General features: G+C 48.9%; 1 protein-coding gene across 1 annotated transcript in view; it reads left to right on the forward strand.

The window, feature by feature from the left end:
* Positions 1-21,737, forward strand: part of LOC138979836 (prolyl endopeptidase-like) — a 66,154-nt gene that overhangs the window by 3,832 nt on the left and 40,585 nt on the right. Inside the window, exons 2-10 of the mRNA XM_070352586.1 lie at positions 1,869-1,996; positions 2,355-2,450; positions 3,008-3,176; positions 3,513-3,614; positions 4,058-4,200; positions 17,269-17,384; positions 17,862-17,911; positions 18,239-18,334; positions 19,626-19,730. Coding sequence (XP_070208687.1) covers positions 1,869-1,996; positions 2,355-2,450; positions 3,008-3,176; positions 3,513-3,614; positions 4,058-4,200; positions 17,269-17,384; positions 17,862-17,911; positions 18,239-18,334; positions 19,626-19,730 — 1,005 coding nt within the window. The remainder of the gene's footprint in view (positions 1-1,868; positions 1,997-2,354; positions 2,451-3,007; positions 3,177-3,512; positions 3,615-4,057; positions 4,201-17,268; positions 17,385-17,861; positions 17,912-18,238; positions 18,335-19,625; positions 19,731-21,737) is intronic.

Consider the following 21,737-nt stretch of genomic DNA (forward strand, 5'->3'; position numbering starts at 1 on the left):
AATTAATTTTGCAGATTGTCTCGAACACTTTTTGGACCCATCCTGAACTCAGGTCAAAAATGAGTTACTTCCCTTAAACTGGCGATAGAATGTTTTTGGACCGTGGTGCGTTTTTGCGCTAGACCTAACTTTTATAATCTAAATAATAAATTGACAGCTTGTTACAAACATTCTTTAATTATAAAAGAATTCTTTTTTCATCAAGACAAGATCAGTGCAATTCGAAGTTGTGAAAGTTTGAAAAAAGAAAAGCCCGGCAGCAGGGTCACGCAAGAGTTGTAGCAGACGACGCCGGGTTTACGCGGCATATCGCCGATCCTCTCAACAGTGAAAAGCCATCGCTAGAGTTCTTGTGAACCACAGCCGTTTGTTTCGTGCATAAAAACGTGCTATTGTAGATAAGCTCACATTGAGTCGCATTCAAATGACTAGTAACTGACGACTACATTGTGAAAAAGGGAAACTGGATCACACGGGTTCACGATGGCTCAGGGGTAAGATAAACCAAACAAAAATAAATTCTTTGAAAATTGTTCGCTCTTTACGGAGGGCACCTAGGATGTTCTCAATCGGTGAGTGTTTAAATGAAAGGGTGTTTGTACTGTGTGTAAAAACCTGACCGTATCTGTGATGGTTTACGGGAGGCTTACTGTGCCTTTAAATATCTGTTTATTCCATTCTCTCTCCACATCTTTTTTGATCAAGACTTATTTAAAAAGAAAAGTTTCTAAGCTTTCTAACGATACCAAACGGGATATGGTGCTGTAATATCAAACAAGTCGCGTAAGGCGAAATTACAACATTTAGTCAATCTGTCGAACCCACAGAATGCCTTGGTCAATAAATATGAAACAAAAGACGATATGCTCCCCCTCGGACCAACAAAAAAGCTGGTCTGTCAACAACCCATCAAACATCTTATAATGTTCAAATTTAAAAGTCATATTTAGAATAAAACAAAAATCAACACTAATGTTATTGAGCTGTACTGCCTTGCCTGACTGGGACACTCATGACGGATTAAAACGTATCAAGTCACCGTCGCTGTGTCAACAAAGAGAACCTTTTGGCTCCGTCCCTCTTTTCCGGCTAAATGTTATGGTCTGGACAGCCGTGTAACTAAGTTGAAACGCAATTTTATGCACTTGTCGCAGTTGGTGTCTCCAAACCTTAAGTGCCCACCCGACCAGCCAGAACGTCAATTAGCTTGTCCGAAGTGATAATTTGCATGCCTTGCTGACCATTCGAACTGGTCACATAATTGACCTTGAATACTGCACATGGCATGGCCACCGAATTCAAATTGAGGCAAAATTGGCTTTGAGGCCAGAGCGCTTTTTTTTTTTCGTTCACCGGCGGCTTTGCAGGTTTTGTTTTTGTTTTTGTTTTCTGATGCACTGTTTTGACTCATGGCTGGTGGACCGTTTGACAGTTTTGACATGTGGACGTTTTTCAGGCCTAACATTGTATTTGAAGTCAGATTGTTTGGACTTTTCATCCTTTCGTCTTCCTAGTCGGGGAACAAAAGGTGGGGTTTGGGGGGCGAGCAGTGCTGCACAAGTCAAAGACAATAAACTTTCTTGTTCACGGCAAGCTTTTTTTCTCTTTTGTTTTTGCATTCGAAAAAGGTCAGTCCTGTGTTTTTCGGAGTCCAAGCATGTCACTGCGATATAGCCAAATTTGCGACGTAGTGGAACACAAAATAGTTGAATTCCCCTGTACATGTGATGTATGTTGATATTGTCTAAAAGACTTGATACCATTAGCATACGTAGCTCACAAGGTATTTTGAAGGCAGAAATGTATGGAAGACACTGTTTCTTTCCCCCCTACGGTACCCTGTGTGAAATGTGCTGACCTCTGTTCAGATTGTTGACGCGTACCGCTGGTTGGAAGATCCAGACTCTGAAGAGACCAAGGCGTTTGTTGACGCCCAAAACGACATTTCAAAGCCCTTTCTTGAAGGATGTCCTGTCAGAAAGAAAATCATCGATCGGTAATCATGCTCTAGCATAATTTATCTTCTTCATCTTCATGCAGCTATATAGGCTGTTGAAAAGGGTTTGCCAAATTACCAAAACAGTAATACTTACATAAAAACGAAATGTTAGATACTGCTGTGGAAAACGAGTCCCTGAAACATGTTTGATTTAAAGCTGTTAGTAGTGTTCCATTTGTGTACCCAATGATTTTCAACTATAATTCTACCATGCTTTTGTTTTTATTTTTTATTTTCAATGAATTTTTACTTTGATCAAGTTTAGTGCTACATTTTACATATGCATACATTATGGAGATAAAGTCAGTAGACTCAAATTGTATGTTATTATTTGTTCTCTTCTGATATACAACAGCATTACGGAGGTTTGGGACTACCCAAAGTACACATGCCCCAGTAAGAAAGGAGAAAAGTATTATTACTTTCACAATTCAGGCCTTCAGAACCAAAGGTGAGATCAGGTTGAAGTTTTCAGTTTTGTAAAATTAGACCTGACAGTGGCTCTCTTCAGTTAATCTTGGCTTGAGGCACATGATTTACCTAATCAGAAAAAGTGCCAGTTTAAGGCCAGCTGTCAGAATCTTTTTTTTTTATGTAACATACTATTACTCCTTTTTACTTGATGTTGTGTGCTTACAAGATAAGAGATCCTTTGTTACATGCAGACACACACACACTCACACAGATGGCCCCAGACCACCGCCCCTGAAGTGTAAGCACAGCGTTGTGCTCTGGACTGTATTGGAATCTATTATGTATACTTTTTATATTTGGATGACTGAATACATCATCTTAAAGGGGAGTGTGTCTAAGTCTTCATTTGAAGTTAGATAGTTAACATTGATATTTTATTGTTTTGTCATAGGACAGAATGTGTTTGTTTGCTTTCCCACATTTGTTTTATGTAGGATTTGACAGTACAATAAGATTGAAGTAGTTGTTCGTTGTATGCAGGCTAGTGGACTGTTCAATGTGTATAATGATTTGTGTCATTATGTTGCCTTTCAGCGTGTATTATGTACAAGACACTGTGGGGGGAAAGTCTACTGTTTTCTTTGACCCAAACAAACTGTCCACTGAAGGAACAATTGCGCTGCGTGGACACTCCTTCACTGATGATGGATCACTGTGGGCTTATTCGCTGAGTGAGAGTGGCTCTGACTGGGTCACCATTAAGGTCAGTTTTGTCAGCAGGATTTTAGTCACGTAACAGTAACCAATTCTTCAGCCTTTTACAGGCACCAAACTTAAATAATAAAAGAAAGAAAAACAGAAAAACAAGTTGAAAGCAATTCATTCCAAAACAAATTAGAATCCATGCTAGTACCAACTTTTTGCTTTCATCATACATATATATGCACAAACATTATATACGCACACAAAATAGCTTTAAATACTTGTAAATGTTTCAGGGTGGTTTGTACTTCTTTAACTGATCCAGAAGGGTTTTTTCTTGGTAGAAGAAGCCTTTCGGATAGTAGTGACATGAATGTCAATTGTCATTGTGTTGTAGTTCAAAAAGGCCCCCTCAGCAGAAGACCTGCCTGATGTCCTGAAGAACGTCAAGTTCACCAGCATGGCCTGGACCCCGGACAACGATGGACTCTTTTACAATGTCAGTAACATAGAGCTGAGCATTCTGTGCTCACAAAGTCTACACTTTGGTGCAATAAACAATGCACAACTAATGTCTGGTCTGCATTCTGTGCTTTCGATCACAAGAATGCCATTTTTGTAACCTCAAATATTTGGACACAATATTAACCATTATTTCAAGTCAAACAAGTCTACCACAGTGTATACACCCTTGAGTGCAATTTATGCATGCACAGGATGAGTAAAAGGTTGAAGTTTGCATTCTGTAATGGTAACAAAAATGTCCCAAACATAATCCATAGGTGCTTGATCACATGTGAAGAATCGGACAGAAGGTGTAGTAGAGAGAAAGAATAATGAGAAGGAAGTGGCGGACAGATGCAGTTTTGTCAGAAAGCATATGCATGTCCCAAAAAGAGGAAGAGTTCTGGGAGTTGCACTGTAGCAATCTTGTTCGGACAGAGATACCCAGAGCAGGATGGGAAGGCAGACGGCACAGAGACGACGACCAATCTTCACCACAAGCTGTACTATCATCGCCTGGGTACACAGCAGAGTGAGGATGTCCTGGTCGCTGAAGTGCCGCAACACCCGCGATGGATGGTGTGAGTGTCTGTGCTTGATTGATATGGACCAGATATTCTGTGTACATGAGTCTGTCGGTAACTGGTGCTTGAAGTGTCTCACACCCGCAATAGATTGTGTTTCTTTGGGTGGAGAATGTTACCTGGAGGCTTTGTGTGAATGTGTTTGTAGATGCATGTGTGCATGATTTTTGTTTGCCTTTTTTGTTGTGCAGCATACTAGTCTCCTGATTTAGAAATCTTAGAAAGGTGGGTAATAGAGTAATTAAATTACATATTCTTACTCCGAGTCACATATTTAGCATTGACGCAGTCGAGATGCTAGGTACACTGAAACGCTATCCCGTCTATAGTCTAAGGGAAGCAACCCAAGCTAAAAAAGTAGCAAGCTTGCTACCCTGGGTTGCCTCCCGTAGCGTGTCACGCCACAGATCTCGTACCCAGTACGAGACACCCTCATTCGACATCTTTCAGCCAGAGAGACAGGTCGTGCTGATTTCGCTCCTAGGCTGTTGTTTGCTGTCTGCTTGACACCCACCGGCCTTGGCTCCCCGTCTGCTCATTGCTGTTTCTAGCGGTGAGATCGTTTCATTTTGTTGTTGTTTGCATTGCCATTCTGCCGAGAATTTTCTCGTCCGCGGACTTGTGAATTTTACTCGGTAGTTTGTTGCTGTGGCCGCCATTTTGGTCGCCATTTTTCGCTTACACGTGGTGTTTTTCGCTGGTTAGTTTGGGTCCGTGCTCGGACTTTTAGCGTTGACCAGTAGCACTATTACCGCCTTGTAACTTGTACTTTGTGCTAGTTTATTCTGCTGAAATTTTGCGTCCTAGAGACTTGTGTATTTTCAGTAGTCTGTTTTTCTTGCGCGACAGCATGTCGGATAGTGAGAAAAAGAGAGCGGCTAAGGCCGAGAGTAAGGGCAAAGGCCCTGGCAAACCTAAGTCCTCGGCTTCTACTTCTTCGGCTAGGAACCCCACGGTTCACGTTTCTGACCCGAAGACTAACTTCGTTTTTTCGGTGCCCATTTCGGCGCCGGAGGAGACTTCGTCTGGCTCGCGGGCGGCGGGCGTTTCTACTACCACGTCCGTTTTGACCCCGGTACCTGTGCCGGAGGCTGGCACTCTTGTGGCTAGCATTTTGTCCTCTTTGCTTCCAGAAATTCGGACGCTCGTGCGTTCAGAGATGGCGCGGACGGACCCTGTTTCCAGCTCTGCCTCCCTCCCGGGGGTGTGCGACCCTCGGTCGTTGGCTTCCTTTGTTCCTGCTGTTTCCGGCGGCGTTGGTGCTGGAGGCCGTGAGCAGGGAGGCGTTTCTCTTCTCGGCCGGCGCTCGGTGGCTTCCGCCTGCGGGAGTGCACCTGCGCAGGTCCCTTTTGGGACACGGTCGTCGCAAGGTATGTGCTCGCAGCAGCCGTCCGCGGCAGCTGCACTTCCAGTTCCTGGAAGTAGTGGTTCACTGGACAGCGGACAGACCATGGTCCCTGCCGGTTTGAGCTACGAATTACGTAAGCAGTCGTTCACGGCAGCTTCCCTTCCGGCTCCGGCCGGAAGTAGTGGTTCACTGGAAAGCGGACAGACCATGGTCCCATCCGGTTCGAGCCACGAACTACGTAAGCAGTCGTTTACGGCAGCTTCTCTTCCGGTTCCGGCCGGAAGTGTTGGTTCACTGGTATGCGGACAGACCATGGTCCCTTCCGGTTCGAGCTTTGCCCAGTTTCAGCAGCCGTTTCCGGCAGCTGCCCTTCCTGCCTGGGCGGGAAGTGTGGGTCCAGCTGGTCGTGCACAGTCCTCTGTCACTTCCGGTTCCGGCCTAGGGCTTCCGGGTTGTAGCTGGCAGACTCCACAGCCATGGCATAGCTATGCCGTTGCGTCTGCTCTTCCGGCTCCTCCCGGTTCTTCCGGTTCGGTTCTCGCCGCGTCCGTTGGGATGCCGGCGGATTTCGAATTCGGTCGTTCTCCTGGGCATTCGGGCTTTCTGCCTCTGTTGGATCAGCAGCAGCCACACACTCCGGTGGTGTCTGCTAGCTCCTCCCTTCAGCTGCCTTCGGTTGCTGGCGTTTCTCACCCTCCTCTTAGCCAGGGTGTGAGTTTCGTCGATGACCAACAGGAGGGGCGTTTGGCTTCCGGCCTGTCCTCGCAGCGTCATTTGTCGGGTTCCTTGGGCTATGAGCCATCCCCGTCATGTGGCGTTTCGGACCTTGGGTCTGTGGACGAGGAGCAGCTGCCTTCGGCGGCTCCGGCCAGCTTCAGGGTAGCGCTTGAAGCGGCCGCGGAAGTCACTTCGCGATATTTCCCGGAAGGGGCTTCGTCTTCGACCACGCCTTCGGTGTCGGGTCCGTCGGCGATGGCAGACTTCCGGTGGGCGAAGGAGGAGGACAGCTACTTCCGGTTTGAAGAATCACCGTCAGTGGCTTTCCAGCTTTCTCGTTTGTTCGCCAAGCCCGCTCCTGCCGGCAGCGGGTTGCCTCCAGCGGCAGTTCCGCTTCTGGTGCCGTATGGCACAGCTCCGGAACATGCTTTGCCTTATCTGGCTGCTGCAACACAGGCAGACTTCTTCGTGCCCTTGGCGGCTCAAAGGAAGTTGCCTTGGCCTAAGGCTTCACGGAACCTTCTTTCGTCCTTTGCTCTGCCGCGTGCGCCGCTTCCGGTCACGCCGGCATTGCTACCTCTTTTGACGAAGCCTTTGAAGAAGGATTCCGTTCTCCCTCTTTCGGAGCAGTCTCTCCTGTCCTCTGAGGAGGTGGGAAGGCAGCTCCTGGAACTCAGTTCCATTTCGGAGACTATCCTGCGGGCTCTTTCACGTGCTCTTACAGAATCTTTGGCTCCCTTTACCTTGAGTAAGGAGCAAGATTCGGAGGACGTATCCACACTCCTCTCCACGCTGGCAAGGGTGAACGAGGAACAAATGAGATTGTCCTCTCTGCAGTACGTACATTTTGTCTCGTGCAGAAGGGACTTGTTTCTCACCCACTCCCAGTTCTCTGAGGAGTCGACGAGAAACACTCTCAGATCGTCGCCCTTGGTGGATGGTGCTCTCTTCGGCAACCTGGCCGCTGATGCCAGGAAGCAGGAGATCGACACCAACAGAGAACAGCAGTTCTCTTCCTTTGCGCTTCAGTCCCTGAAGCAGCCCAAGCAGGCTGCTCCTCAGCAGGCTCAGCACAAACAGGCTAAGACCTCTGCTCAGGCACATCCTGCTTCCCGGAAAAGATCTATTGCCCCTTCCCGCGGGTCGGGCAAGAGATCTTTTTCGAGGAGGGGTAGGGGCGCTTCCAGTGGAAAGCCCCACCCCCAATGAAGCGTTCCCGGCTTCACGCCCCCCCCGCCCTCCACCTTGGTGATGGCGGGGGGCCTTGCTCGGGCACTCCCACATTGGCTGGCCGCCATACGCAGCCGATGGTTAGTGGGTGTTGTGAAGTCGGGATTCCGCTTGCTTTGGCTGGGGGACAAGGCCCCTCTTACCAGGTGTCCTCCAGCCTTCAAGCCCCCCTTCTCACAGGAGGCAAGGGCCGTCCTCCAGTCGGAGGTTGCCTCACTGATAGAGAAGGGCGCGGTGGAAGCGGTCTCGGACCACAGCTCCCCGGGGTTTTATGGACGGCTTTTCGCGGTCCCCAAAGCTTCGGGAGCTTGGCGTCCTGTCTTGGATCTTTCGTTTCTCAACAAGTTTTTGAGAACGATTCGATTCAAGATGGAGACTCCTGCCTCGGTTCGGGACGCTCTCCGCCCAGGAGACTGGGTGACCTCGATCGACTTGACGGATGCGTACTTCCATATTCTGGTGCATCCCGCCGACCGGAAATGGCTCCGTTTCCGGTGGGCCAGTCAAGTCTACCAGTTCCGCGCACTGCCTTTTGGGCTGTCCCTTGCCCCATGGATCTTTACCATGGTGGTGAGGCAGCTTTGCGCGCTGGTGAGGTCACAGGGGGTGCGGCTGCGAGCATACCTCGACGACTGGCTCATCATGGGCCAGAGCGAGGCTCTCTGCAGGCAGCACACTCTCTTGGTTCTCCGAGAGGCCAGCTTGCTGGGATTCTCGGTCAACCAGACGAAGTCAGAGCTCGTGCCGTCTCAGTCATTCACTTACCTGGGGATGACGTTCAATACGGTCACCTGGACTGTCCAGCCTTCGCAGAAGCGGGTGGACAAGCTCCAGGCTCTCATCCGCTCTACTTCGCTTCTCCTGAGAGCTTCCCTTCGGACTTTGGCCTCCATCCTGGGGCAGATGGAGTCCATGGCCCTGCTGGTTCCACTAGGGAGAGCTCACAAACGCCCGCTTCAGCACGCGCTGAAGCCGTTGGTGGACTCTCCTTGTGTGGATTGGAACACGCTGGTTCCCCTTGGGGATTGGTTCCAGGCTGCAACCCTCCCGTGGCTGGACTCGGGATGGGTATGCAGGGGGGTTCCCATTGTTTCCCCCCCTCCCAACATGGACCTGTTCACAGACGCGTCCTTGCTGGGTTGGGGGGCTCACACGGACCGGCTCACGGCCTCCGGACTGTGGTCTGCGGAACAGAGCACATGGCACATCAACTCGCTAGAGTTGGAGGCCGTGTTTCTTGCTCTGGTCGCGTTCCTCCCTTCCCTGGCAGCCAAGCGCGTGCGTCTGTTCACGGACAATACGACAGTGGCTGCCTACGTGAACAAGCAGGGAGGTTCGCGGTCCCCCACTCTCTCCCGCAGAACGTGCGAGATCCTCTCCTGGTGCTCCCAGCGGGAGATCTCTCTCTCAGCGCGTTACCTGCCAGGGAGCCTCAACACACTGGCGGACGCGCTCAGCCGCTCCGACAGGGTGTTGCAGGCGGAATGGACCATCACGCATGGTGCCCTTCTCCGCCTTTGGGCTGTGGCCCCGAAGCCTGTGGTGGATCTCTTCGCCACCAGATTCTCCAGGCGCCTTCCGGTGTTTGTCTCCCCCTTCCCCGATCCGGAAGCGTGGGGGACCAACGCCTTGGACATCCCCTGGACAGGGCTGGAGGCTTATGCCTTCCCACCCTTCCAGCTGCTCAGCCAAGTCCTCAGGAAGGCGGAATTGGAGAGGCCGTCCCTGCTTCTGGTCACCCCTCTGTGGCCGTCTCAGCCCTGGTTTCCGGACCTTCTGAGACTCGCACACGGCCCTCCAATCCCTCTGGCTCTGGTACCAGGCGAACTCGTTCAGCCTCGCACCGGAGTTCCTCACGAGCACCCGCAGTCTCTCAATCTTCACGCGTGGAGACTGTGAGGTCCGCTCTGAGGCGGTCTGGGGCTTCCGACCGCACTTTGGAGTTGGTGCAGCGCTCGCATAGGGCCTCTACCTCCTCAGTGTATTCGTCGCATTGGCGTGCCTGGGTCACCTGGTGTCAGGCTCATGGGCTGAACCCGGTGGCTCCTCGTACTATGCACGTAGCCAACCACTTAGCGGATTTGTCTTCCCAGGGGGCTTCTTCCTCCTCTTTGAAGGTTCGCAGGTCGGCGATTGCCTCGACTCTTAAACAGATCGGTCATACCATCAATGTTAGTGGAGTTGTCGCTGGGGTTATTAAGGGCGCGTCTTTGCAGGACGTTAAGCGCTCTCCTCTGCCCAAGTGGGATCTTTTCCTTGTCCTCGAGTTCTTGCGCTCGGCGGACTTCGAGCCTCTAGAGGGCTCTAGCCTCGCGAACCTTACTCGTAAGGCTCTGTTTTTGCTACTTCTGGCTTCGGCCCGCAGAGGTAGCGAGATACACGCTCTTTCAGGCAGTCCGCAGGACATCGGCCGAGAGCGTGACGGCTCCTTGTCTTTGCATTTCCGGGAGGCCTTTCTGGCCAAGAATCAGACACCGGATCAGCCTTCTCCCTGTGTCCTTGTGAGGCCCCTGTCTCATATTGTGGCACAAGATGACCCAGACATGGTCAATTGCCCGGTTAGGGCCCTGGAGGCATATTTAGCCCGGACTCAACCCATCAGGTCGAGCTCCCAGAAGCTCCTCTTTATTTCCTTGAATACGTCCATGGACAGAGATATCACGAGGACTACCTTGGCCAGGTGGGTGTCGGCTCTCATAAAACAAGCTTATGTGTGGAGTCTGGCACAAAAGGGGGGGGCTCAGCCTGCCTTCCCTCTCCAGTCGGCTAGAATGCACGAGTCCCGGGCATGGGCATCGTCATTGGCTGTTTTGAGGTCCCGAAGACTCGACGACGTCCTGCGCACAGCATACTGGCGTTCAGACGACGTCTTTATCTCGTTCTACTTGAGAGACATCGCCGCGGTATGCCGTGATGGCTCAAGGACCCTCCCCGCACTGGTGGCAGCGGGGCAATGCCTCTCCAGATCTTAACAGTGAGTTTGAAATTTTTACTTCTTACCCACCACCTTGTTGGAGTTATCTGCTAAATATGTGACTCGGAGTAAGAATATGTAATTTAATCGAAAATTTTTAATTAAATTTTCATTTGATTAATATACTTACCCGAGTCACATAAGTAATTCCCTCCCACCTTCCCCGCTTGTAGTTTCTTTGGATTCTAGAAGTCGAATGAGGGTGTCTCGTACTGGGTACGAGATCTGTGGCGTGACACGCTACGGGAGGCAACCCAGGGTAGCAAGCTTGCTACTTTTTTAGCTTGGGTTGCTTCCCTTAGACTATAGACGGGATAGCGTTTCAGTGTACCTAGCATCTCGACTGCGTCAATGCTAAATATGTGACTCGGGTAAGTATATTAATCAAATGAAAATTTAATTAAAAATTTTCGATTAAATTACATATTATTTCCCAACTCACATATAGCAATTAACTCTAGTTCAGTGCTGGTAACGCTGTACGCGTTCCCCTTGGTAACAAGGGAGACCACCCTAAAAAAGAGTGATCCATCCCATAATATCAGACCGATGTCCGGTCCAACATCCGTATGCGTGCGCATACGCCGCCATTTGTATCATTCTCTCTCAGCGGTTCAACTGGGAAGGACGCTTCTGATGTACGCTCCTGCTGTTTGCAGTTTTTCGCCTTAGTCCTTGGCTTTGGCATCTCCCCTTGGTCGTCGCCTATCTGTTCACCTTTACCTAGCTGTGTGGTGAGATCTTTCCGTTTTGTTATAACTTTAGCGACGTTTTCGTCGCTCGTTTTGTACTTGTGAAATTTTTCTGAAATTGTTTTTCTTTGAAATTTTTCGTGAGTTATTTTGCTATGGCGGAGGCTGCGCTTGTTGATAGCGTGAAAAGGAAGCCGAGTTCGAGGCAGGTGCCTGACGATTCGCCTCCTAAACGAAGCTCGAGGAGAGAGAAGGGCGCAGGAAAATCCGCGTCTGTTTCTTCCGATTCAACTTCTGTTAAATCTCCCGTGTTAGCAGACGTCAGTTTAACTTCCGGTCAGGCTTGTTTACGTTCTGGCAAGAGTGGTGTTTCGGGCAAAGCTTCTTCTTCTTCTGCTTCTGCTTCTGCTTCAACTTCAGATGGCTGCCCTGGGTTAGCGCCAACTGAAGTTGCGTCTTTATTGTTGACTTTGAGCGCTCAAGTTTCGACACTTGCGTCGGAATTATCTTCCACTAGGGAGGAATTACGAGCGCTTCCGTCTGGTGTTTCTGATGTTCTCTCCTTAGCACAGGTACGGCAGTCTCCTGCAGTTCCGGCTTCGACTTCCGCTAAGCCTTCGGCGACTGTGACTCGGGCGGATGTCCATGCTTCGCAGGATGGGGGTACCAAGTTGGTGTCTCTCCTGAATGTGACACCAGTACAAGGTATGTCTACACCGCTTGCCAGTGTGCGAGCTCAGGGGGCTCTCTCGTGCGTTGGAGGCCGTGAGAGTTCTTATGAGCAGCGAAAGGACGAGCGCCTCCGTACGTCTCTTTATGAGAATATCGGGGACCGTTTTAGTCCTCTTCCGCCCAGGGGGCAGGAAGTGGTCGGTTCTGCCGACGATAAACTGTCTGATGTTCTGCCTCCTGGCTCCGAGCTTGATCTCGAGTCGGAGGGTAGGGCGGAAGACGGGGATGCCTCAGTGGTAGAGGATTCCCAACTGAATTTGCCCGTGAAGCTGTCAGCCGCAGTGGCGCTGGCGGCGGAAACGGCGTTCAGATATTTTCCGGAAGGGGTGGTGAAGGACAAGGCTCAGCTTCACCCACCTCGGTCTGCTTTTGACGATTTCCGGAGTGCACAGGAGCAACGGCCTCGCTTCCGCTTCCGGGAATCGTCAACTATTGCCTATGAAATGGCGAACGTCTTGTGTGGTAAACGCAAACCGGCGGTGCCGTTGTTGGTTCAGCACGGCGATGCTCCGGAAGACGTTGTCTCTTGGCTGGCTCAACCTGGGGCTCGAGCAGCTTCCGGTGTTCCGAAGTTCAAGCTCAACCCTTATCCTGTGAGTCTGATTGACACTTTTGCTCTGCCGTCAGGGGCACTTCCGGTGACGCCGGAACTTGCTGCTTTGAGAGAAGATGGGTACAATAGGGATAGAGTTGTCCCATGTACTGACGGTTCTCTCTCAGCCTTGGAGGAAGTTGGAAGGTCTTTGCTGGAGCTCACGTCCTTGTCGGAGTCTCTGCAAAGGTCTTTGTCCAGATCGATTGCCACATCTCTTGATCCTTTTGAATTTCGGTTTGATGCGTCGCCGACAGATGTTTCGACACTGCTGGCTACTCTGGGCAAGGTGACTAGAGAACAGGTTGCTTTGTCTGCCCGGCTGTATACTCACACAGTGCTTTCAAGGAGGTCAGCCTTCTTGACGGGGTCCAGATTTCGGGACACCGCGACTGTGGAGAGGCTGAAGGTCTCCCCTTTTGCTGAGGGGTCTCTCTTAGGGCAGGCGTCTTTCGATGCACTCCAGAAAGAGACGCAGGACGCGCGGGATGTAGCGATCGCGCGCCTGGCTTCACAGGGCTTCCAGAAGCCTCAGGGCAAGTCTCAGACTCAGGCGTTTTCTTCTGCTAAGCCTCAGACGTCTTCGTCAGGTGGTGGGAAGGCCCAGAAGCAGTCATTCTCCTCCAGGGGTAGGGGGCGTGGAGCTCCATACCCTAAGAGGGGTCAGTCTTTCGGGGGTTCCAGGGGGTCGGGGCGTAAGCCTCACCCCCAATGAAACTTCCCCGAACAACACATCCCGGTGGCCCCCGCGCTAGTTGTAGCGGGCGGCCCGTCCAGGGCCCTTTCTTCCTGGCTGCAACTGGTGGCCAGCAAGTGGGTCACGGGGATAGTGTGTTCGGGGTTCCGGCTTCTCTGGTCAGGGCAGAAGGCTCCCCTGGTCAGGATAATCCCGCCCTGCAGGGCGCCAAAGGATTTGGTGGCACGGAACGCGGTTCAGGAGGAGGTCTCGGCTCTGCTGCTCAAGGGAGCTATAGAGGAGGTCTTGGACGCGCGGTCCCCGGGGTTTTACGGCAGACTTTTCGTAGTGCCGAAAGCCTCGGGGGCGTGGAGGCCGGTGTTAGATCTTTCTCCTTTGAACAAGTTTCTGAGAGTAATCAAGTTTACCATGGAAACTCCAACTTCGGTTCGGGAGGCCTTACGGCCGGGAGATTGGGCAACGTCGATCGATCTTACAGACGCTTACTTTCACGTCCTCATACATGTCGCGGACAGGAAGTGGCTTCGCTTCCCTTGGGGCGGCAAAGCTTACCAGTTCAGGGCTCTGCCGTTCGGCCTGTCTTTAGCCCCGTGGATTTTCACGATTGTGGTCAGGCAGCTTTGCGCTCTTGTGAGACAGGAAGGCATCCGTCTCAGAGCATACCTGGACGATTGGTTAATCCTTCACCAGAACAGGGGGCTTTGCGAGGCTCATACGCACAGGGTGCTGAGCCGGGCGGCACAGCTGGGTTTCTCTGTCAACCTGACAAAATCCGAGTTGGAACCATCCCAGACGTTTACTTACCTGGGCATGGAATTCGACACACTTCGGTGGTCTGTCCATCCGTCTCAAAGGCGGATCGACAAGCTTCAGGGTCTGATTCGGTCTCTCTACGGAGAGAATCACGCCAGTGCAAGGGTTCTGACTTCGGTTCTGGGTCAGATGGAATCCATGGCTTCCCTCATTCCGTTGGGCAGGGTTCACAAGAGGCCTTTTCAGGCCTCCCTGCAGTCAAGGTGGGATCAGACATCCCAGGACTGGAGTGTTCCGATCGCTCTGGGAACTTGGTTTCAGCAGACCACAGGTGTTTGGCTTCTTCCGGATTTGTTCCGGGGTGTTCCCATTGTTCGTCCACCGCCGGAGAGAGAGTTGTTTACGGACGCATCTCTGACGGGGTGGGGTGCTCATCTGGACGAGCACATGGTTTCGGGACTTTGGGATTGCTCTCAGGCCTCCCTACATATCAATGTACTGGAGTTGGAGGCCGTTTCCCTGGCGCTTCTAGCGTTCAAGCCTTTCCTGGAGGGCAGTCATGTACGTCTTCACACCGACAACATGTCTGTGGCGTCGTATGTGAACAAGCAGGGGGGGACTCGGTCTCACAGTCTTTCCGACATTGCATGTCGCATTCTCAAGTGGTGTCACGCCCAGCACATTCTGTTGTCAGCAGTGTACTTGAAGGGCAGTCTGAACGTCCTTGCAGACACTTTGAGCAGAGGGGACAGGATTGTTCATTCAGAGTGGACTCTCACACACCAGTCCTTGCAGCGGCTTTGGTCGCAGATCGACAAGCCCAAGATAGATCTCTTTGCGACGAGGTTTTCGGCGAGACTTCCTCTCTTTGTGTCCCCCTTCCCGGATCCTCTGGCCTGGAAGGTGAATGCTCTGGAAGTGGATTGGTCAGATCTTCCGGCGTATGCTTTCCCTCCGTTCTGCCTCTTAGGCAAAGTCCTCAGGAAAGTGGACTTAGAGAAACCAGCGCTGGTTCTGGTCGCTCCTCTGTGGCCAAGCCAGCACTGGTTTCCCGACCTACTGCGTCTAGCAGTTCGGCCCCCGATCCCTCTCGCCCTGAAAAGAGGAGATCTCGTGCAGCCTCGGTCAGGCGTTCAGCACGAGAACCCACAGATCCTGGCCCTTCACGCGTGGATTCTGTCCGAAGCGCTTTGCGTAGGGCAGGGGCCTCTTCCCCTACTCTGAGATTCGTTGGACATGCACATAGAAAATCGACGTCTTCGGTTTACTCATCGCACTGGGCCTCTTGGGCTAGGTGGTGCGCGCTTAACGGGGTTAAACCTCTTTCACCTAGGTCTATTCATGTAGCCAACCATCTGTCTTGGTTGGCTGATCAGGGGGCTTCTCCCTCTTCTATTAGGGTCCGGAGGTCGGCGATCTCTTCGACCCTCGCGCAATTAGGCCACAAAATTTCGCTCGGAGGGGTTATCGCTAGTGTTATTAAAGGGGCTGCCCTTTTAGCAGCTCGTTCAAAATCGCTTCTCCCTGCATGGGATTTGTTCCTGGTCTTACGTTTCTTAGCCTCGGATGAGTTCGAGCCTCTTTTGTCAGCCAGTTTGGCCGATTTGACGCGTAAGACTGTGTTTTTAACGCTTCTCTCTACTTCGAGGAGAGGTAGTGAGGTGCACTCTTTGTCGGGTTTAGACAAGGATATTGCGTTCGAGAAGGATGGTTCCATTTCTCTCAAATTTGTTCCCGGCTTTCTCGCGAAAAACCAGAAACCTGGCCAGCTTTCTCCAATCTTGCGCATCCCACCCTTGAGCAAGATTTTGGCTCCTGGAGATCCCGATATTGCAAATTGTCCTGTGAGAGCTCTCCGATGTTACCTGTCTCGAACTCGGCCTGTTAGGTCAGAAAGTCAAAAGCTTCTTTTCATATCTTTAAACACGGCTAGGTGTAAGGATATAGCTAAGGTGACTCTGGCCAAATGGATCTCCACTCTGATCAAACGAGCATATGCCTGGTGGCAAGTGCAGTCGGGTGATATTAGGGCAGTGTTGCCTCTCACCGCGGCTAGAACCCATGAGGCGAGAGCCTGGGCATCCTCAGTGGCAGTTCTTCGGTCCGGCAAGCTAGCCGAGGTACTGGAAGCTGCGTACTGGCGCTCTGAGGACATCTTCGTCAATTATTACCTCAGAGACGTCGCTTCTGTAAGACAGGATGGGTGCTCCGCGCTGCCTGCCATGGTAGCGGCGGGACAAGTCCTGCATGCCTAGTTTTTGGTAAGTACCCACCACCTATAGTAGCAATCTGCTATATGTGAGTTGGGTAATAATATGTAATTTAATCCAAAATTTTAATAATAAATTTTCATTTAATTAATATACTTACCCAACTCACATCGTTTAAACCCTCCCGCCTCCCCGCTGTGGTGGTATTGGGTTCTAAAAAAGTAGTGAGTTGGGCTTCGTTCGAATGATACAAATGGCGGCGTATGCGCATGCATACGGATGTTGGACCGGACATCGGTCTGATATTATGGGATGGATCACTCTTTTTTAGGGTGGTCTCCCTTGTTACCAAGGGGAACGCGTACAGCGTTACCAGCACTGAACTAGAGTTAATTGCTATATGTGAGTTGGGTAAGTATATTAATTAAATGAAAATTTATTATTAAAATTTTGGATTTAGCCACTAGTGGTAGACGTTAACTTAGCCTTAATGGCTTAAGCCACATGTGACATTGCTCAATACAACGCGATTGGTAAAGTCAGTGCCACAAGGAATTTCAGAGGATTAACGATGATGAGGTAAGTGCGAGGAGAAACATGTCATGTGTTTGTGAAAAATACTTGAAAGAAAGATGACTCCAGAAGGAAGATAGTAGCTGTACTGGTATTCGAGGGTTGCGAAAGTTGCGCAACCTTGTCAGAGGTTACGAGTTGCGAGAGCGTTGCCACGGGCTTTGAACTAGGCCGTTTAAATACGTGACATGTTTGGGTCTGCACACTTATCACATAACCGTTACTCTGAAATCCCTTGCAGCACTGATTTGACCGACTATGTCCTTGTATTGCACAATGCCACATGTGGCTTAAGGCTAAGTTAAAGTCTACTATGAATGTTTAAACCTTGTATTAAGAGAGTGAGAGTCTAAAAATAGGGGTAAGCTTTTCACACTGTTGCGTAAAAGGAACATTTGATAGGTGAAGAGAGGAGGTCTTAATACGAGGGGTTGTCACACTTGTCTTTATTGTTGAACTTGCACCAATCACAATGTGTGTGTCTTATCACGGACACTTGGATGTCAAGAAGGATGTGTAGAATGAGTGTGCTGTGGGTTTGTTTCAGGGGAGCGGAGGTGTCTGACTGTGGCGGGTACCTCCTGCTGACACCACGTGAGGGATGTGAACCCGCCAACAGACTGTACGTTGTCAACCTGACCCAGCTGAAAGGAGCCATCACTGGTGAGAGTACATGGACTTATTGTACCTTGTAATGGACTTAGTGTTGCTCTTTCCATCACTGCTATTTTCCTCTACTGGCTGACAGTGGGGGGCTTTTACTTGTAGACTTTGCACATTTATACACAAGAGCTTGTTGGTTGTCTGACAGAAAGTCTATTTATGACTGGTTTTAAAGCTGGTCTTTCAGCCATTCACTCAGTCACTTTCGATGGTTGTTGTAAACCGTTCAACCACAGACTGTCTGTTTCTCACAGCCCAAGAAAGAAGAGATAAAAATCAAAGAAAAATGATATACAGGAATCATTACTTATTTTAAAACTTTAGTTAGAAATGAAATTAATAACTTTAGAGTACTGATGGACAGGCTGTAGCTGCTATAATGGAGGCCGGTATAAGATGAAATTTGGGGTCCAGTGTATCCACAATCATCTTCCCTCTTAGTTTTGCTACGGGAGTGACTTGTGTCTGTCTGTTCAGGTAAACTGGAGTATACAGTCATTGTGGATAACTTTGATGCTGAATATGAGGTGAGTATGACCTGTTTTTACATCGAATAATTCAGACATCAAGCTTAAATTAAACATGCAGAATTATGCCTCTGTATATTTCTGGGTGATTTAATCTTTTTCAGCATGTGGAATTGGGTAATGGAGAGCTTTGAAAAAGATATATTGACTTTTTCTATGCAGCATAAAGGGAATGAAAATGACATGGCTCTTTCAGTTGTTGCTATTGATGCTTGTAGGTTTGACTGTTGTTGTTATTTTTAGCAGTTTGACTTTGCCTGCATTTTGTTGTTTTACTTGTATCGTTGGAAGATATTCTAGATTTGTATTTTTTTTTCTTCTACACAGTACATCTCTAACAAGGGCTCAGTGTTCACCTTCAAGACCAACCTGAAGGCCCCTCGCTACAAGCTGATCAATATTGACTTCTCAAAACCTGAACCTGTAAGTACCGCTGCCGCCTTTCAAGTGTAGGGATAGTGTTAGTGTCATGGTTGTGTAGTCATTATTTTTCTATGCTTTTATGGCCCTTTGTCAGTGTCGCGGATCTCATTGATCAAACTTGTCCACCTCACATACATTCCGGCACAAACGTTGTCTCCACAATACTGATGCGTCTGCTCTTGGCAGAGACACTCCAAACCCTTCTCCTTCTTCACCCCGGTCACGTCATATTTCCCATCACGTCAGAATCCCCCCAAAACAGCGTCATTGCCCAGGCAATAGAACACAAACAAAACAAAACACGTGGAACAGACTGTCCAGACGCCTGAATGCGACAGTCAGTGGGACACTTTTAATGCTCCTGTTAGGTTTTGACACACTCCAGTCTGTTTGATAATTACTCTGTTGCTATAGGATTCTGTCCTCAAATATGTTCCGATACCAGACCTAAACCTTTGGTCTGTGTCACTGTATGACTTTGAACTAGTTTTTCGCAGTCTCTGTGTGTTGCTTATTCTGTATGAGCTGAATTTAGTTCAGCTACAAAACTTCATGGGTGTGTACGTGAACATCTTTTTGTGTATGTGTGGTGATGTTGGGGATGATTGGGGTGGGCTATCATTCTACATGATGCTTGAACCTATCACGCATGTAGCTCACATTCTGTGGAGACAAGTGCCAGAATTTTAAAGCTTTTGAAACAGCAGTCTTCTTCTTCTGCATTCCTGAGATGTAAATGCTCAGGTCACTGCATGGTGAGAGTTTAGCGTGCCACACTGTTTTTTTCCCTGCCACGTGGGCAGCATGAGGCCGGCCATTTTTGAGGGTGTGCATGCTTAGATATCAGTGTGTTCCCAAGTCCCTGGACTTTTGCTGCAAAACTCAGGATCTCTAAAGCCTGCATCAGTCTTTTTGCATGCTTTCGCATAGGAGGAGCTTTTCATTCTGTCTGCTTAGACTGCACTGAGCGTTGACTGGGAAATACACCAACAAAACCCCATATCATACCTGGGCCTTGAACCCACACTGATAGCAATGAACTCAGTTGCAAAGCCAACAAGCGACCGATTGCGCTACGTACCCACAGACTGCTGTGTGCCTTATAGGATGGGCACTATGAAAAATTTATAAAGCATCACATATCTGTGTGGAGTCATCTCGTAAACATTGTTCTTAATTTAATTGTGTCATCATGGTTGTTTGTGTAGTTCTGTACATGTCAAGCCCTAAGCCGGATGCCAATAGTGTTGTCTGTCCTGTAGGAGAGATACACACAAGTTGTTTTGTGCAGGAAAACTGGGTGACACTCATTGATGAAGACGAGACAGCAGTGTTGGAATGGGCGAGCTGTGTAAACAGGGACAAGCTAGTGCTGCACTACCTTCATCACGTCAAGGTAATCTCACACTCCTTGTGGAGCTAAACGAGTTGAACTGCATCCAGGGCAGATCATTTTAAATAAGGAAGAAATTTGGTGTCAGTCAATATGAGTGAGTATTTGTAAAATTAACAAGTCGTGTGAAGCAATATCAACACATTTAGTCAATCTGTTGGCCTGAAACTAAAACATGAACACTGAAAACCTGTCATCACCAGTGTATGTAAGACTTGACTAGCCCAAACCCAAAGACCAAGATGGATTGCGCATGTTTCGGCAAGAATAAGAACTTAGAAATGTGGTACCTCTGTTTAACAACTTTGAAAATGTAACCCAAATTCGGTCGTTATACCGAGGTGTCGTAATATAGAGTTTGTGTTTGTTACGTCCATGTCGGGGTCAGTCAATGATACGGAATGATTGATGCTGCCCACAATGTGATCACGTATTCTTCCTTTAAAAGATGATGGTAACTAGTTGACTATTAAATTAATTACCCACACTTACATATTTGCTTGATTAATCCAGCCCCGTAAGTACTCAGCGGTTAATGTTTGCAAGAAACACACAGGGGTCAAACAAAAGCATACACATCGATGTTCATACTACTTATTCACTATACCAGGCAAAGTTTGGGTTAAAACCAAATAACAGTGTCCCAAACAAACTTATAAGCCTTTGCAGATGTCAAAAGTCAAAACTTGACTAAATGTAAAAAGATGACAAATGACTCATTTTTGCTAGTGAGATTCATAACTGCTGAATTTTCTGAGCACCTTAACGTGAAGTGTCTAAAATTCTCCTCATAATTACTAACAACCTCAGGAATCATGTTGAATGCAGTTAGAAGAGGAAACAAAGAACAGCCATTCTAAGCAAAACTGTCCCAACAAGTTGATGATGCTGAGAGGTGAAATACAATAAGCTTTTAAAAACAAGGTTTTGTTTACTGATTGTTTGACCTGTCTTTGTAATAAAATGTCAGACCTGGGAACCCATACAATTTCGCCATATTTTATAAGCTTGATTGTCTAAAATACGATCAGTACGGTCGGTGGAAAGAAAATACAACCAAAACAATTTACTACACTACTTTTTTTCACAAGCGTATCTCAAAGCCGATCCAGTATTTTGATACACCCGTTTTGCAGCTCTCGTGGTATGTCACATGATGCACAGTTTCGAGTAACCCAGATTAGTGATAAACATGTTACTAGTGCCATAATGAATCTCGAAAGAAGAGACGAGATGAAAGCAGGTCACCAGGACGAAGCGAAAGTCGCCGCTATTTACGGTTTTCCATCATGCCGAAACAACCAAACAGTGGTCGCTTGCTTTGCTGTGACCAGAGGCCAAGAAGAAATCTGTCAGGACACAGGAGTTTCAGTCACCCGAAGCATGCTTCCTATGCTTGGCATCGAATGGTGGCAAGACCTTCGTGCACTACAAATCCCGTCAGACGCTGCGGGTCATATATATGCACAACGAACGTGAAACGACCACGTTTTTCGAGCTGATTTTGAAAATGTACTTGCCCTTTTACACAGCCGCAAATGTGTCTTTTCACAGACAGTCAAAGGTGCGTTTCAGGACTCGAACATCGCGCAGAAGTATCGGTGTTCCCGCTATTTAGCTATTATGATGGACATCTGGCTATGATTAAACAGATGTTAAATTATACTGTTCAAAAAAAGAAACGCATAGTTGCTACTTGCCAAATTTGTTTTATTTTTCGAAAAAATTAACAGAAAATCCAATATTTAGATTATTTGTTTGAAATTTGGTATGGACACAGTTGAATGCACACACAGTTCATTTGCATCTTCAAATCAATCAGTCAATCAATACGATTGGGTGCCGAGGCTGTCAAGTCAGTAGGGGGTGTGACTGCCTTGAGCAGCAACAACTGCCCGGCACCTTCTGGGCATGGACTGGATCAGATGCCGGATATCTTGCTGTGGGATGGTGTCCCACTCCTCCTGAAGTGCCTGCAATAGATCGCGGTGATTTGCCGGCGCTTCTTCT

Source organism: Littorina saxatilis, linkage group LG11, assembly GCF_037325665.1.
Source record: "Littorina saxatilis isolate snail1 linkage group LG11, US_GU_Lsax_2.0, whole genome shotgun sequence".
NCBI classification, from domain to species: Eukaryota; Metazoa; Mollusca; class Gastropoda; order Littorinimorpha; family Littorinidae; genus Littorina; species Littorina saxatilis.